The sequence below is a fragment of the Carcharhinus amblyrhynchos genome, chromosome 10 (genome assembly GCF_965287045.1).
Source record: "Carcharhinus amblyrhynchos chromosome 10, sCarAmb.v2.hapA, whole genome shotgun sequence".
NCBI lineage: Eukaryota > Metazoa > Chordata > Chondrichthyes > Carcharhiniformes > Carcharhinidae > Carcharhinus > Carcharhinus amblyrhynchos.
This window is the reverse complement of record NC_137333.1, coordinates 106,094,228-106,112,712: the sequence shown is the minus strand read 5'-3', so window position 1 is coordinate 106,112,712 and position 18,485 is coordinate 106,094,228. Positions and strand designations below refer to the sequence as shown.

The 18,485-nt window shown below is 41.8% G+C and overlaps 1 protein-coding gene across 1 annotated transcript in view; it reads right to left on the bottom strand.

The window, feature by feature from the left end:
• The window catches only part of pgm2l1 (phosphoglucomutase 2-like 1), a 131,431-nt gene that overhangs the window by 112,554 nt on the left and 392 nt on the right, over window positions 1–18,485 (bottom strand). The window contains exon 2 of the mRNA XM_080197739.1: window positions 8,233–8,400. Coding sequence (XP_080053865.1) covers window positions 8,233–8,400 — 168 coding nt within the window. The remainder of the gene's footprint in view (window positions 1–8,232; window positions 8,401–18,485) is intronic.

Here is an 18,485-nt window from a genome sequence, read left to right as displayed (position 1 = left end):
CAATCTGTCTATGCGTTCTTGAAAGTCTCTCACTATGTTCTACATAGTTCACAATACTTCTAAGTTTCATCAATAAATATGGTGCCCTGTACACCCAATTCTAGATCATTAACATAGATCAAGAAAAGCAGTGGTCCTAATAGTTGGAGGAAAAAAAAGCTGGTGTTTGTTTTAAGGCTGTAGGGCTGCCCTGCTGACTTTCTGGAAAACACCTGACCCGAGCCCTGCTTTCTGTTTGAACATGTTTTTTGAACTGTGTGTGTATTGGGGAATAAACTGAAAAGGAAGCTTCCAAGCAATTCTTCTCCCTGCCTTACCTGAAAAGTGTGTGTGGAGTTATAAACGTCTAGCCAGAAAACTCATATCTCAGTAGAACACTTCCCTTTTTGGAAACCTGGGACGTTGGGACAAGAGAGAGCTCCCAAGGAGTGATTGTACTCCGTTTTCCACACCAAAGCTCTCTGCATGCCAAAACAACGGATCGACAGCAGCAAAAGCGTTCGAACATTAACCTTTTCCATCCCGTGTCCTTACTGGCCAACCACTGCAGGGGTGTGTGCGTGTGCACCTCTGTCTGTGTGCACGTGTCTGTCTGTGGTCCTTTGCAGCTTGTTTCTGTTTTAAAGTTTTGTTTCATAATAAACCAACTGTTCTGAATTCATTGAAAGATGCCTGACTGAAATATATTTAATCCTGGGCTAACTAATCAGCGCAGAGTAGCCATTATCCTGCAGGTGTCTTATGTGAAAATAATTTACACTTTTCAGTTGGCCTCACAATGAGGCACATTTGCATGTACTGGAAGTACATATTTTAATGCAGAGAGCCCTGTTTGTTTCCACACATATTGTGCCGGTTTCAGCTAAACTAAATAAATAATAGTCATTCATTGGTCAAGGCCTTAGCGATCCAGGCTAAGCTGCCAGGTTTAAATTTTCAAATAATGCTTGGCAGTTAACTTTCAGTCATAGGAATAGGAACATAAGAACAGGAGCATGCCACTCAGCCTGTTTCAGTATTTAACAAGATCATAGCTGATCTATGGTCTAACTCCATATACCTTTTTATTTGGAGTCACTTGCCAACGAATCAGCATTCTTTCTCTTTTCATATAGTATAAAATTATTTCCCCTGAAATTGATACACTTATGACTGTCCTGATGAGTGCATGATAAAAAGCTTTGACAAAATGTCTTCTTTCAGCAACAGTTAAATGGTGAAAGTACACAATTGGCCACTTTGGAGAGTGATTTAAACATTTACACTTATGGTGAATCCTAGTAGGGCTAGATAAATTGCACACTCCACTCATCCTGGTCATAACAATCCCTGTACCTTTCTTTGAATTGGGGGCAATACTATCAATTTTCCACTTCTCTGGCAGCTCACCATCTCTGTATTTAAGGAGAATTGGTAGATAATAGTCAGGACCTCTGCACTGCTAGATGAATTGTTAGTCTTAAAATCAGACTGATAAGATTTTCTTTTTAAGCCAGCATTATTAGGGAACGTGGCCATATGATGTTAGGTCACAAATCAGCCATTTTCTCCTGGAATCAGGGAACAGGCTTAAGAAACAAAATGACCTCCTCCTCTTATGTTTCACTGCCCTCTTGGGAGTGTGTTTTGAGAGACTTCTAACCGTTATGGATAGAAGACCTCTTTCCTATTGTCCACTCCTGCACCAAAGCTTCTAATACTGCACTGGAAAACTCTGGAGTCACCTCCCTCCTTGTTATGACATTCCTGGATCCTTCTCAGGTCAAAACTGACTTCTAGCACCTGCTCTAGTTAAAATGCCACTCCACTTGCAGGCTGGTATTAAGGAACACAGATTAGCTTAAACCCATGCTTTTAATGTCACAATTTTGCACCAAGTGGCTGCAAATCTCAGCATTCAACAGAATGCTTAATGCTGGCTACAATCATTGAAGTGTGCAGATGGCATGCTCCAGAAACAAATGGGCACAAGTTAATCATATAGTGATCTCTATCCTCTTTTCAAGCACCGCTGAATTTTCCCCTTAAGTCCTCATAATTAAAATTCTGGCGATATCTTTTCATTGCTCTATTCAAGGAAACCTCAAACATTCCCTCCGCACCCACCCCCCGCCCCTTTGGAACTGGCAAGATGACTCCCCAGTGCTGTCCATTTTGTTGACAATGTTCTACATTACATTTCATTTTGATATTAATTTGAGCATTTCTGGATACAGCATAAACACATGCAATTTTCTTTTGTGAATTCATTGAACTTTGCTTCTCATAGCGTCTGTCACAGCAGCACTGCTGTCTGCCAATAGATTGACATTGCCCAAATCGTTTGCAGGCAAACAAACATTGATTGGTTAGACGGCATATCAACTGCTGATCACACTCCAGTCACACACAAAGCACGAGCAAGTCTTTTTTTCAAACAGGAAACTGCACAAAAGGAAGTTCATATTACCAGAGATTAACATGACCACATGCAGAATTTCAATGTTTGTAGTTAATATTTTCAAACAAAGTTGGAGTCAATGTACTTCCCCAATGCAGCCACATTAAAGTGACTTTTCTCTCAATTTACTTCCTCTTTCATTAAACTCACTAAAGCGCTCATATTAGATTGATACCCTACAGTGCAGAGACAGGCCATTTGGCCCATCAAGTCTGCACCAACCACAATCCCACCCAGGCCCTACCCCCATAACCCTACATATTTACCACTAATCCCTCTAACCTACACATCTCAGGACATTAAGGGGCAATTTTAGCATGGCCAATCAACCTAACATCTTTGGACTAAGGGAGGAAACTGCAGCACCTGGAGGAAATCCACGCAGACATGAGGAGAATGTGCAAAACTCCACATAGACATTGACCCAAGCTGGGTTTCGGACCCGAGTCCCCGGAGCTGTGAAGCAGCTTTGCTAACCACTATGCTACCGTGCCCCCTGCAAAAGATAAGGGCTCACAAGATGACACAACCTACAAGCAAGCTGTTCCAATACTTCCTCTGCTACAGCGCTACAAATCCCCATTAAATCTAGTCAGATTGATGTCGTTATGATTGAAACCACCACAGACAACTCTGGACATTTTCATGAAAAAGTCTGAATGCAGTAAATTGTCTGGAGTTTGATTCCTCCAAATTGACCAAGAACCCAATGAAGTTATCTGCTACCAACTGCCCATCAACTAAAAACAAACATCATGGGATCATCTGCCTTGTTTTGTAGTCGCATAACCACAAGTTACTTAGAGGCTAAGATCCTACCTATTACTTGATATCAACGTAAAGACTCACAGCAAAAGCAATATATTGTAAGCAAATGTGATTATACCAGGGAAGTGAAGGAGAAAAAGCAAAGTAACCTAATCAATAGGGCTCACTTCTTAAGGTGACAGTGAAATTCAGGTGATTTACATTTAAAAAATCTGCAATACAAATAAAGACTTTTTTTAAATTCCCCACTCCTCATGTAGTTCTGTGGTGCAGTTCCATGGTGTTTTGCAGAATCTCACCTATTCTTTATGCACAAGCCTGGACAATAGCAATCCGAATTTTAGACATAACACAACCAAGTTTTGTCTTGTCTGCATTTGCTAGCTGAAAGTGTGTAGTTCAGCAGCAGGAAAAGTGCAGGATATTTTCGTACCTTCATCTAAAATTTGAGGTCAATTATCATTCGTACTGCCAGTCCAGTTAATTCAACATAAATCAGAACTGAACCTGGGGCTGCCTGGTTTGAATGAATTAGCAATGCACAGCCCCCAACAGCATTTAAAAAAGGTGGAGTCACTCAGTATATTAGGTAGAGGCGGCAGCAGCAACAATTCAAACGACAGCAAGTGACATTGTTAAATCTTAGATGTCCCAATGTGTTATCAAAACGAAAAACTGACACCTGTGCACGTAAAATACAGACTTGCACTTATGTTGTGCCTATCACAATCCCTGTATGTCTTGGCTATTGAATTTGATTTGATTTATTGTCACATATGTTTATCGTGAAAAGTATTGTTTCTTGTGTGCCACACAGATAAAACATACTGTACATAGAGAAGGAAAGGAGCGAGTGCAGAATGCAGTGTTACAGTCATAGCTAAGATCTAAAGGAAGATCAATTTAATACGAGGTAGGTCCATTCAAAAATCTGATGGCAGCAAAGCAGCTGTTCTTGAGTCGATTGGTATGTGTCCTCAGAATTTTATATCTTTTTCCTGACAGAAGAAGGTGGAAGAGAGAATGTCCGGGATGCATGGGTTCCTTGATTATACTGGCTGCTTTCCCGAGTCAATGGGAAGCGGAGACAGAGTTAATAGATGCGATGGACTGGGCTACATTCACAACGCTTTGTAGTTTTTTTGCAGTCTTCGACAGAACAGGAGCCATAGCAAGCTGTGATACAACCAGAGAGAATGCTTTCTAAAGTGCATCTGTGAAAGCTGGTGAGAGTCATAATGGACATGTCAAATTTCCTTAGCCCTCTGAGAAAGTAGAGGCGTTGGTGGGCTTCAATTATAGCATTAACATGGAGGAACTAGGACAAGTTGGTGATCTAGCCATGTAGAAACTTGAAGCTCTTGGCCATTTCCACTTTGTCCCCATTGATGTAGACAGGGGCATGATCTTCTGAAGGCAGTGACTATCTGCTTTGTTTTGTTGACATTAAAAGGAAAAATTATCAACATTGCACTAGTTCACCAGATTCTTCATCTCATTCCTGTACTCCGTTTCGTCATTGTTTGAAATCTGACCCACCAAGATGGTGTTATCAGCAAACTTGAAAATCGAGTTGGAGATGAATTTGGCCACAAAGTCATAGTGCATCAAGAGCATGGTAAGGGGCTCAGAACACAGCCTTGTGGGGCACCAGTGTTGAGGATGATTGTGGAGGTGGTGTTGTTGCCTATCCCTCCTGATTGCAGTCTGTGGGTTAGGAAGTCTAGATCCAATTGCAGAGGGAGGAGCTCAGCCCCAGGCAACGGAGTTTGGAAATGAGTTTTGTAGGAATAATGGTGTTGAAGGCTGAGCTGTAGTCAATAAATAGGAGTGTGATATAGGTGTCTTTGTTGTCTAGATGTTCCAGGGTTGAGTGTAGGGCCTGAGAGATGGCATCTGTTGTGGTGATAGATAAACTGTCATGGACCAAGGCAATCTGGGGAGCCAGAATCAATTTGTGCCATGACTAACTTTACAAAGCACTTCATAATGATGGATATCAGAGCATCTGGATGACAGTCATTAAGGCACGCTACTTGGCTTTTCTTTGGTACCAGGACGATGAGCACCTTCTTGAAGCAGATAGAGGCCTCAGATTGTTGGAAAGAGAGATTAAAGATGTCTGTGAATACCCCTACCAGCTGGTCAGCGCAGGATCCAAATGCCCATCCAGGTGCCCCATCCTGGCCAGTTGCTTTCAATGGGGTGACTTTCAAGAAGACTGCTCTGACCTCTGCAATGGTGACCTTGGATACAGGTTCAGTCAAGGCTTCTGGGAGCATGCTCTTGCTGACAACAGACATACAATGCATTGAGCTCCTCAGGGAGGGGGTGCTTTGGTGCCAGCCATTCTACCTGCCTTCATTTTGTACCCCGTTATGTCTTGCAGACCTTGCCATATTTGGTGGGAGTCTGTGTGGCTAGCCTGGGGCTCTAGCTTGGCCCAGTATTGTCTTTTTGCATTTTTGATAGATCTCCATGAATCATATCTGGATTTCCTATATAGGTGAGGGCCACATGACTTGAATGCCTCAGATCTGAACTTCAGCAAGCAGTGGATATCCTTTGTTCACCTATGGTTTCTGGTTGGGAAACAAACAGATGTGCTTCCTTAGCACACAGAATTCTGCATGCTCACTAAGGAAGTCAGTTCTTTTTTGTGTAGTTACAGTTGTAACATAGGAAACATAGCAACCAAATTGCACATAATAAGCTCCTATGAATCTGTTTTGATGTTGATGAAGGGGTAAATATTGGTCAGGACATTTATTGATCTTCTTTTAAAAATGAATTGGATCTTTTGCATCCACTCTAGGAGGAGAAAAGTACAGCATTTCATGTGAAAAGTAGTGCTTCCTCAGTACTACATCAGCACGTAAGCCTTGATATTTGTGCTCAAGTCCTGCAATGGGACCTGAACCTACGAACCTCTGACGCAGGAGTGAATGCCAACTATTGAGAGAATGACCTGTGAGATACAATGAAATATTAGTACAGTAAACCAAAAGCTTAGTCAAAGAGGTAGATAGTAAGAAATGTTTTAAAGGAGAGCAAGAGGGAGTGAATGAGCAAGGTGACAACCAAAAGAGAAAAAGCTGGAAAATCTCAGCAGATCTGGCAGCATCTGTAAGGAGAGAAAAGAGTTGATGTTTCAAGTCCAGGTGACGCTTTGCCAAAGCTGCATCCACAGTCATTTGCTTTTATTTGAGCAAGATAACAAAACTGAGAGGGAGAGGTTTGTGAGGAAAGTCCAGTATTTGGGGCCCTGGCAGCTGAAGGCATACACACCAATTGTGGGGAATTAAAATCAAGAATGCCCAAGTGAGCAGAATAGGAAGAGTGCAGAGATCACAAGAAGACTGTTGAGCTGGAGAAGATTACAGAATTAAGGCAAAACTACGTAGGGATTTGAACAGAAGAATAAAACACTAAAAATTGAGACAGTGCTGCACTGGGAGTCAGTGTAGATCAACAAGCACAGGGGTGATGAGAAATGGGACTTGGTGTAAGTTAGGATCCTGACATCAGAGCTCAAGTTTACAGAAACTGAGAAAAACACCAGAATGGCATTCAGTTCGGGAAGACTTGTATGCAACAAAAGAAGAGTGATGCCAGATTAACAACCAAGACACACCAGTTCTAAAACCCATAAAATAATGAATTTCTATTCAGGTGGAGTCAAGGGTTTCCTACGTTCGTTATTTGCAATGAAGTTGAATCAAGAATTTAGTAAAATATGGAAAACAATTTTACTATAAATATCTTAAATGAAGCATGAAACAGGCCTTCTCCAAAGCCTTATTAACCACAAAAGGCCACAGCTTGATTCATGATCTATCCTGAATTAGTTTGCACAAGCAGACCATTTTGATACATCAATTAGTGCCAAGAAACAAAGTTCTATGCCCAAAGACAAATGTTAACATTACTTAAAAGCCACTAACTTGGTGAAAGCTGCCTGAAACTTGTTAGTGTTGAGTTTATTCTTTTTTTATTCGTTCTTGTGGGACATGGGCCTTGCTGGCTAGGCCAGCATTTATTGCCCATCTCTAGTTGGCTTTTACAATGTGGTAGCGAGCTGCCTTCTTGAACCACTGCCGTTCCTGAGGTGTAGGTAAACCCCACAGAGACGTTAGGGAGAGAGTCCCAGGATTTTGACCCAGTGACAGTGAAGGAACAGCCAATATATTTCCAAGTCAGAATGATGAGTGACTTGGAAGTGAACCTCCAAGTGGTGGTGTTCCCAGGCACCTGCTATTCTTGGCCTTCTAAATAGTGACGGTCATGGATTTGGAAGGTGCTGCGTAAGGAGCCTTGGTGAGTTCCTGCAGTGCTTCTCGTAGGTGGTACACACGGCTGCCACTGCTTGGTGGTGGAGGGATTGATTGTTTGTGGAAGCAATAAAGCAGGCTGAATTGTCCTGAATGGTGTTGAGCTTCTTGAATGTTGTTGGAGCCACACCCATCCAAGCAAGTGGAGAGTATTCCATGACATTCCCGCAAGACAATGTCCATGATCAAGTATTGCAGACTGACACAAAGGTCCCGAACTACAGCGCAGAGATCTACTGAAGTTTGGTGCAGTTAATGCCAAGGTTCAATGTGACTGGCCCTCCTACCCTTGTATACCAAGGAATTGCAACAATTCCTGAGTGTATTATCAAAAAATGTTTAGATACAAAGGTAAATGCAGGTGCATTATTTATCTTAAGTGGAATGAGGCACTCTCAAATATCATGTACTACGTTTAACCTAAATTAATGCGTTTAGTAGCACTATGTGAAAAGCCACATCTAAATTGTACCGCAATGTACTTTTAGAAATTTTACAAATGAAGTTTTTTTTTAGGGAAAGGGGTGAAATGATAGTTTCTGCTCCTTACAATTAACTATTCAGAGTCTCTTGCTGCAAAACATAATCATGCACAATTATGACATCTCTTTTCCCCATCCAGTCAATTAGTACCACTCCCCTGCTCTTTCTTATATGGAATCACCAAAGCCAGTCAAGTATTCACAGCCTCACCTGACTGGACTGTATGATTGTCAGGTCATTAATGCAGGAGAAACCTGCACCCATGGCAGAACGCAGCCCTGCGGTACCAAACTTCATTCTGCAGCACAGACGATCACGCAGTTCCTTCTTCTTCCCATCACTCAGCAACTTCTCAATCTCAGCTTTAGTCTTAGGATTCTGGGGACAAGAAAATATATTTTCAAATCAACTCACTGATATGTGCAAAATAGCAAAAAGGCCTGTTGGTGGTTTATCACTTGCCCAAGAATAGTTAATAAACTAGTTTCTTTGCCTCATTACTACAGTTGCACAAGTGTACCCAATTATAGCTCACTGATAGTTCATGGGATAACAAAAACACATGTTGGTTGATCTTTTAAAAACAAAATGGCTCAAATTGGTCAAAGTATCCCAGCATGTTTTGTTTAGCATCTTTGGCACTCTGGCAAATGTAATTGCCAAAACATCTCTATTCATAGACAGTAATTGATAAAAACTCAGATCAAGAACAAGCCCATCCCAATAAGAGTGTAGCTTATCGAAAAAAGTTGGAGACTGGAAATACTGGAAGTAGAGTAAAGTCCTCAAAACACAGTCACAGCAAACATGCACTTAGGTCCAATGGGATGAAGGAGTATAACATTAAAGGTAAGACTCTTGGCAGTGTAGAGGATCAGAAGGACCTTGGGGTCCGGGTCCACAGGACTCTTAAATCAGCCTCGCAGGTAGAGGATGTGGTTAAGAAAGCGTATGGTGTACTGGCCTTCATCAATCGAGGGATTGAGTTTAGGAGTCGGGAGATAACGTTGCAGCTTTATAAGACCCTAGTCAGACCCCACTTGGAGTACTGTGCTCAGTTCTGGTCACCTCATTACAGGGAGGACATGGAAGCTATTGAAAGGGTGCAGAGGAGATTTACAAGGATGTTGCCTGAATTGAGTGGCATGCCTTATGAGGATAGGTTGAAGGAGCTCGGTCTTTTCTCCTTAAAGAGACAAAGGATGAGAGGTGACCTGATAGAAGTGTATAAGATGTTGAGAGGTATAGACTGGATGGATTCTCAGAGGCTTTTTCCAAGGGCTGGAATGGTTGCTATGAGAGGACACTGGTTTAAGGCACTGGGGAGTAGGTACAGAGGAGATATGAGGGGTAAGTTTTTCACTCAGAGGGTGGTGGGTGAGTGGAATCCGCTGCCGTTGGTGGGGGTGGAGGCAAATTCGATAGGGTCTTTCAAGAGACTTCTGGATGAGTACATGGAACTTAACAGAATTGAGGGTTATAGGTAAGCCTAGTAGGTATGGATATCATTGGTGCAACTTGTGGGCCGAAGGGCCTGTTCGTGCTGTAGTTTCTCTATGTTTTGTTTTTTTAATCAACAAGCCTGGGAAGCTCTATGAGACTTTAACACGATAAAGATATTTTTAAATACAAAGCATTGCTGGTTCCAGGGGGAGGAACTTCAGGATTGCTCAGCACTAAAATAACATTGACAGACTTTGCAAGAAGAATACAAGACTTCAAGAATTCTTTTCAACTATCTACTTCAAAAGATTCTGCAACATGCCGCCCATAGATATTCTGCGATGTTACCCATTATCGGGGCAAATGTTGGTGGCGTTGCAGAGCGCATAGGAATGACAATTGCAATCTTTATATCTGACATATGCCTAAAGAGTTTCATAGAATCCCTACAGTGCAGAAGGAGGCCATTCAGCCCATCAAGTCTGCACCAATAACAGTTCCACCCACACCCTATCCCTGTAACCCCACATATTTACCTTCTTAGTACCCCTGACACTAAGGGCAATTTAGCATGACCTATCAACCTAACCCATACATCTTTGGACTGTGGAAGGAACCGGAGCACCCGGAGTAAACCTATGCAGACACGGGGAAAATGTGCGAACTCCATACAGACAATGACCCGGGGCCGGAATTAAACCCAGGTCTCTGGTGCCATGAGACAGCAATGCTAATCACTGTGCCGCTCCGGTCTGTAACTTTTTCAGCTAACATAGCCTCACTGTATCCGAGCAGAGGCAAGTGGAGTAAAATCTCTGATAGTACAAAATAATGACATGAGCAAGGACTATGTTGGCAAATGCTTGTGTGGAGAGATATGAAGAAATCAGGATGTGATGGCTAGATGAGTGAATATGTTGCAAGGTCTCATTGTTCAGGTTTGGTAATTTGCTAAGATATCAGAGGAATACGAAGACAATTAACATGCAGCAGTTGGAAATAACATTGGTAAATTTCCATGAAGCTATATCCTAGCAAGAACAGGAGCAAAAGAAACTATAGAGAAAATGGCACTGAATATCCTGCTAGCTATTTACTGTATCAGATCAACAGAAGACTGAACTTGTTCTGCATTTTCAGGCAATAAATGATCTGTGTTTTAAAAGACACACACACTATATCATGCACAAGTTTACTAGCTACACAGCAATTGCTGTAGAATTTTTGTTAAATGAACAGGAAAGTATGTAAAATTGGCATGTATAATTGATAAGGATTAATTAATTGTCTTTAAAAAGTATGAGCAAATACATAATGCAACATTATCCACATAATAGAAATAATCGCTCTGTGTTGCAGAAGTGAATGTTTTCAAGGTAATTCTAAAGGTAATCCTTTTTTCTGCTAAGCATCCAGCAGAACTTTAAGGTAGGTAAGCAGGACTGAATAGATGCCATCTGTGCTATCACTAATTTCTCTTGCAAGGTTTGAAGAAATTTTACCATCACGTTTGTACTGTACAATCGTACATATTATCCGAATGAATTTAAGGCACTAACCCAACTTGTTAATTCTCTGATGTGCAAACCACATGAAAACAAACTTTTCTCTCCCGTCACTAAATCCTGAAAAGAACAGCATGTCCCGGTTTTGATACTTGATTTAATTAGCTTCTCAACAACGATCATGGAGTAGATTCAACTGCCCTAAGTACGAAGGGAACAGGAAAGATAAACCAGTTGTGCCAGGCAATGGTGAGATTCTGGCCCATCAAGCTGCCGGCCAATCTTCACTATCTGAGACATTGCACCGCAGAAGTGGAGAATTACTTGAATCAGGATAAGTAACTATCTTCATAGCAGGAGAGAGAAATAAAAATGACTGATCTTTGCAGATAGAAGGGAAAAATATACACTAGCATACAGATTACTTTACAGAATTCATAGTCCAGGAGACTTAGTCGAATGATCTGGAATCATGTGTCTAAACCCCACCACAAGAGCTGGAGAATTTGTATTCAATTAATTAAATAAATTTGGAATGAAAAGCCAGTCTCAGTAATGGTGACAGTGAAACTGCTTGATTGTCATTATTACCAAATCACTGGGTTCTGAGGGAGGGAAATTGAACACCCTGGGGGGGGCCTGGAGTTATGCTGAATACAAAAGGAAGATGGCTGTGGTTGTTGGAAGCAATCAACCAAGTCCTTGGACATCACTGCAGGAATACCTCAGGGCAATGTACTATCTTCAGCTGCTTCACTAACACAAGGGGTGTTCACTGATGATTGCAGTTTCAGTTCCATTTGCAGTCCTCAGATAATGAAGCATGCAGCATGACCTGGACAATATTCAGGCTTGGGTTGATAAGTTGTAAATAACATTCATGTCACAAAAGCGCCAGTAAATTACCATCTTTAAAAAGGGAAAACCTTCTTGATATTCAATGGAATTATCATAATCAAAACTCACTTCCACATCCAGGGAGTCACTATTGACATGGGGTCACAAGTTCAAGATAAGGGACGGGGGCAAGGTTCAATACAGATATGCGGGGAACGTATTTTATCCAAAGGGTGGTGAGGGCCTGGAATGCACTACCAAGCAAAGTGGTTGAGGCAGACACTAGGATCATTTAAGACTTATCCAGATAGCCACATGAACAGACAGAATAGAGAGATACAAACGGATGATCTAGTTAGGAACACATGATCGGTGTAGGCTTGGAGGGCCAAAGGGCCTGTTCCTGTGCTCTATTGTTCTTTGACCAGAAACTTATACAAAGCGGTGACACAGCGGTTAGTAGTGCTGCCTCATAGTGCCAAGGGCCAAGGTTTGATTCCAACCTCAGGTGACTGTGTGGGTTTCCTTTGGGTGCTCTCATTTCCTCCCACAGTCCAAAGATGTGCAGTTTAGGTGGATTGGCCATGCTAAATTGCCCGTTGGTGTCCCAGTATGTTTAGGCTAGATGGTTAGCCATGGTGAATGTGCGGGGTTACAGCGATAGAGTCCGAGTAAGACATTCCATCAGAGTCACTGCAGACTTGATGGGCTGAATGGTCTCCTTCTGTACTGTAGGGATTCTACGAACAATGTGGATACAAAAGCAGCTCAGATGCTGGCAATTCTGCAGCAAATGATTCATCTCCTGACTTCCAAAATATCTTTCAGCCATTTACAAACATACATGTCAGGAGTGTGATACAATACCCACCACTTACCTGAATACAGATACAGAAACTAGAAACAGGAGGTAGCCATTAGGCCCTTTGAGCCTGCTCTACCATTCGGTTTCATCATGGCTGATCATCAGATTCAATATCCTGATCCCCCCTTCCTCCCATATCCCTTGATCCCTTTAGCCCCTAGGGCTATATTTAATTTCTTCTTGAAATCAGACAATGTTTTGGCCTCAACTACTTTCTGTGGGGGTGAATTCCACACATTCTTCACCCTCTGGGTGAAGAAATTTCTCCTCATCTCAGTTTTAACAGAATTACCCCCTATCCTCAAACCATGACCCCTAGTTCTGGATACGTGCCACTAACAACACACAAGAAAAGCAATCTGCGTGACTGGCACCGCATCTACCACCTTAAATAAACACTCCCTTTATCAGCAGTTCACTGTGACCGCAATGTGTACAATCTACAAGGTGCATTGCAATAATTCGCCACAGCCTCTTTAACAGCATCTTCCAAATCTATGGCCTCTGTCACTAGAGAGATGAAGGATTCAAGAGGGGAGGCAATGGCATGGTGGAATTACCATCGTACCAGCATTCTACAGACCCAGATAATGATCTGGGTACCCAGATTCAAACCCCACCACGACAGATGGTGAATTCAAAAATCTGGAATTAAAAAACCTAATGTTGGCTGTTGCAAAAAAAAACCCCATCCGGTTCACTAATTTTCTTTAGAGAAGGAAATCTGCCATCCTGTCTGGCATACCTGTGACTCAAATGCTCTTGGAAATGGAGAGCAGTTAGGAATGGACAATAAATGCTGGTCCAGCCACATCTCAAAAATGAATTTAAAAAACACCTCATGGGCTCCTTTACAAGTCACACACCATCATTGACTTGGTATTCCTTCATCGAGTTAAATTCTGAACTATCAACCTCGGTGTGAATTCCAATATTACTCAGGTGACAGCAGTTTAGGAAGACAGTTCATTGCACTGCAAATTAGCAATAAAAATTGGCCTCGCCAGTGATTCCACATCCCACAAACAAGTAAAAGATATTTATTTAAAATTGCTAAATTACACTTCAAATGCCCATCTCATCCCCAACCTCAAACATTTGATTCAAAGATCTTTGTTTCGTCAATTGTTGGCAGTGCAACTCAAGTCATTACTATTCATTCAAAGTTTGGCTGGTCATTACAGGTCCCATAATAATAAAGCTCTAATTGCCTGTCAGAACATTTAAGTATTTACACACAAGCATAGCTCCACATTTCAGTTTGAACAAGCATGCCTTGAAAAGGAACCACAGAACTCTTTTTAAAAATCAGTACATTAAAAAGCAATTTATGTGACAAGGTCCTTGAACCAAAAGGTTATAAATGGGTGATGGATCCTAGCCAATGTACAGTGTCTGAAAAGGCAATGATCTTGGAAAATAAACATTGCCTTGCAAAGCCAAAGACTCAGCTGCAGCACAAAGATTCTTGTTACTGAAGATGAGCTGTTGAGCTTATCACAACCAAAGCCTAATGCTGTGATGAAAATTTACATCAAAACATCTTTAACAGGACAGGGAAAAAAAAAATCAAACCCCAGTGCGAGTTGGTGCCTTATTAGAAATATGATGACATCCTTTAGAGACCTGCTTTTATTTTGAGGGTTTACTGCTTTCCCCTCCCCTTCTCCCACCACTACATACACTCCACCCCAATTTGATTTTTATTCTTCCTTCACTTCCCTTCTCAGGTCTTCACCACATATGGGCTTAGATAGGGTCACCATCCCAGTCATGAGTCTGGCCAAAAGCAGCGAACGCAGCACAGATTGAATATTAACCTCAGACCCTGTCTGATCTGACTGTACAATACAACAAATCAGTGTAATAGAACCCTTATTGGAGAACATGTGGATTACTAAAGGGCACAAGCTGGAAAGAGTTGACTGTTGTTTCAATTCTGTCCAGATCAGCCTCTAATCTTCCACGTTTCTCAAACCTGGTACCCTGCTGGGTGTTCCAACTCTGTTGTTATCACCACTGTGCTCACTGACCTTCAATCATTACCAGTTAACCAACACCCCACTTTTAAAATTCTCAAGCTTGTTCTCAAATCCCTCCATGCCCTCAGCCCCCTCCTTATCTCTGTAATCTCCTCCAACCTACAATCCTCATACCTGGATTCTTCTATTTCAGGCCTCTTGAACATGTCTGAGTATTAATCACTCCACCACAGCCAGCTGTGCCTTCCGCTGCCTAGACCCCAACCTCAGTGATTTCTATTCTAGCCTCTCTCCCTCCTTTAAGTTGTCCCTTCAAATCTACTTCCCTGGTCAAACTTCTTGTCATCTGTGCTAATATTTCCTTAAGCAGCTCAGCGTCAAACTTTGTTTGAAAACAGTTCCCCGAGAGCTCCTTAATGTTTATTATGTTAAAGCTTCTGCGGAAACAAAAGCTGTTGTCATACATCCCCTCAGCTGGCATTTAGGTAGCACCTTAAATATCAGAAACCATTCTGGCATAGAATCAGAAAAAAAAACACTCCAAATTAGACAGTGTGCGTTCAGAAAGAAGGTTCCGGATGGTGGGGGAAGTCCAGAACTAGGGGTCACAGTTTGAGGATAAAGGGTAAACCTTTTAGAGCTGAGGCAAGGAGAAATTTCATCACCCAGAGAGAGGCAAATGTGCGTAATTCACTACCACAGAATATAATTAAGGCCAAAATGTTGTCCAATTATAAGAAAGAATTAAGATATGGCTCTTGGGACTAAATGGGGAAGGGGCAGGGGAATCAGGATATTGAATTCAATGATCAGCAATAATGAAAATGAATGGCAGAATCAGCCCAAAGGGCTGAATGGCCTACTCTGCTTCCATTTTCTATATTTCAATATAGTAAGTAATTAATAATTGTTTGGAGAAATCCCTATCAATATATGCCCAATGTATCCTGAAATGGGCTTTACACTGCCCTGTAATTTCCTCCCTTCCCAAAAGATAATGAACCATACCATTGAAAGATTTCACTGATACTATGAACCCAAAAACACCCCAGGTCAATAAGAAGTCTGTTTTCAAGATGACCCACATCTTCCTTCATGGCAGACATTACCAGAGTGCAACAACATCCATGTTTAATATTTACAAAAGTGGGCCAATTGCATTTCTCTTTTATCCTCCAAGTCATTATGATGCCATGGCAGAGGTCAGGTAATAAACAGAAGTACAGAAACAGGCTATTTGGTCCAGTCTATCTCTATCTTACAGATGAACAATTGCCCTATTCCCATGTAGTCATTGTGCTGCCATTTCTCTTCATTTCCTTGTTCATGAACCACTTACGTAACTCAGTTTGGTCTCTGCTTTAAATCACCAATTCAAGCACTGCATTTCATAGCCTCAGAAGCTGCTTAGTTAAAATGTTTGTCCTGAAACAACGGTGGCTCAGATAGGGCCCGTGTCATATACTGTTCGGACACAGGGCAACCAGCTCTGGGGAGAACACACAGATCAGTTAGTGGCTGCTCCACATCAAAGCAGGGAAGTCCCTGACACAGGATTGTTCTAAGATGAACCAACTCAGTCTTGTGTTCCTGAAACTAAGGGAGTTCTGACTAGAGAGGAAACATCGGCAGAAGCTCCTGATGACAGTAGCTAGATTAGAGAGGAAGATTGAGAGCTTCGAGAAATGCAGGAAAGAATACCCAAGAGCAGCAAAATGGAAACAAGATGGTCGTACAGGAACCACTGTCCTCCAGATAGACTGTTTATGTCTTTGCAGGCCTCATAATGGACGTTGCCTTTCACAGTTGATGTTCATGTTTAGTATATAGTTAAATTGTGTATCTATACAAGTGTGTTAAAAATATTATATTGGGGGGCTTTAAGTAAGAGGGGATGAGTGTGTGTGTGTAGGGACATGCCTCTTTAAGAGAACACTCACGATTCTCAACTTGGATGGAGCTTGCCTGTGCTAGGAGATAGATGTGTAATAAACTGTCCCGTTAGTTTATCATTGAGTGATCTTTATTAGTCTTCAATATCAGACCTCAAACATAATAATAATCACTATACAAATGCAGTGTTGAAGTTAAATGGAGGAAGTGCATGCTGTATTCTTGCTAGAGTAATTTTTATCCACCCAACTCTTCAAGCCTGCTCTACCATTTGATACAATCATGGCTGATCTGATTGTAACCTCAACCCCATATTCCTGCCTACCCCTCCCTCAAGTTTAGGGTCTGACCAGAAAGTCAATTTTGTTTCCATCTAGAGTTAATCAGAGGAAATGCTTTCTGTGGATACAAGAAAACTAGTGTATTTTAAATTTGCTTTAAGACTGCAAATGATCTTTCCCTATCCGAATGTAACAGGGTTGTCCACACACATGGCATTGCAGCAGCCTCACTGACCCCTATCAATTCAATCGTGATCAAAAACAGAAAATTGTTGGTTCTACTCACTCTCCACAGATGCTGTCAGACCTGCTGAGATTTTCCAGCATTTTACTGTTTTTGTTTCAGATTCCAGAATCCGCAGTGTGACGCCAATTTTATTTTAAAATTGATCTTCACATTAGAAGAGATGTCAGAAGTAGAAGCTTATAATTTTAAATTATAAGTATATGTAATGAAATAAAATCAAAAGGGTAGGAACTAATTATTATCCTCAAACTAACCAACCCAACCACTATCTCTTTGCCCCATGATTTCTGGAGCATGAAACAGCATCACTATCCATCATGGAGCCTACATCGATGATTTGGCCCCATTAAATAGGAAAAGAAGCATGTTGTTCAGCCCCTAAAGCCATTCAATTAGATTAGTCAATCTGCATCCACTTCCTGCTGACTTTGTTCAATATTCTTTGCTACATTAACTTAAAAAATGTCTGTTAATATCACTGTTGAAAATCCAAGTGTCAAAACAACCACAACATTAGGGAGAAATCCCAGCTTTCCATTAGCCCATGAAAATGTATCTCATTTTGCTTTAAATGGTCTTGCTCTCATTTTTAAATTTATACATAGGTAAGGTTGACAGTCAGAATATTTTTCCCTAGCATTATAAAGTCTAATACTAAAGGGCATGCACTTAAGGCGAGAAGGAGAAAGTACAAAGGAGATACAAGGGGCAAGTTTTTTTTTAAATACAGAGTGTGGAACGTGTCTGGAATGTGCTTCCAGGGCTGGTGGTGCAGGCAGATACAACAGGGGTGTTTAAGGGTCTTTTGGATAAGCACATGGATATGCAAGGATTAGGGGAATATGGGCCAAGGGCAGACAGAATGGATTAGTTTAATTTGCCATCATGTTCAGCACAACATTGTGGGCTGAAGGGTCTGTTCCTGTGCTGTTCTATGTACCTCCATTTGCCCTGTATATTAACTCTCCTACAGCTCTTCAACCAGAACATCTCCAATTAACCATTACATCAACCCCCTCTACCCCTTCCCCCCAGAAGGGGTATCTCCAATTGCCCATTGTGTCAAACCCCTTCCACACTAGGGGTATCTCCAATTGCCCATTGTATCAAACCCCTCTACCCTTTCCCAATAGGGGTACCATCAACTGCCCATTGCATCAACCCCCTCCTAGGTAAGGCTACCTGCAATTGCCCATTGCATCAACCCCCTTTACCCTTTCCTAGTAGGGGTACCACCAATTGTCCATTACATCAACCCCATCCCCAATAGGGGTTATTACCAATTGCCCATTGCATTTACTCCCTCAAGTCAGTCGGTACCCACCAGGGTGTTGCCAATAGCAACGCGTTCAAATACCAACCACCCGGCCGCGTGCAGCAGCCAAACAAGCAGCACTGTGCCGAGGGAGG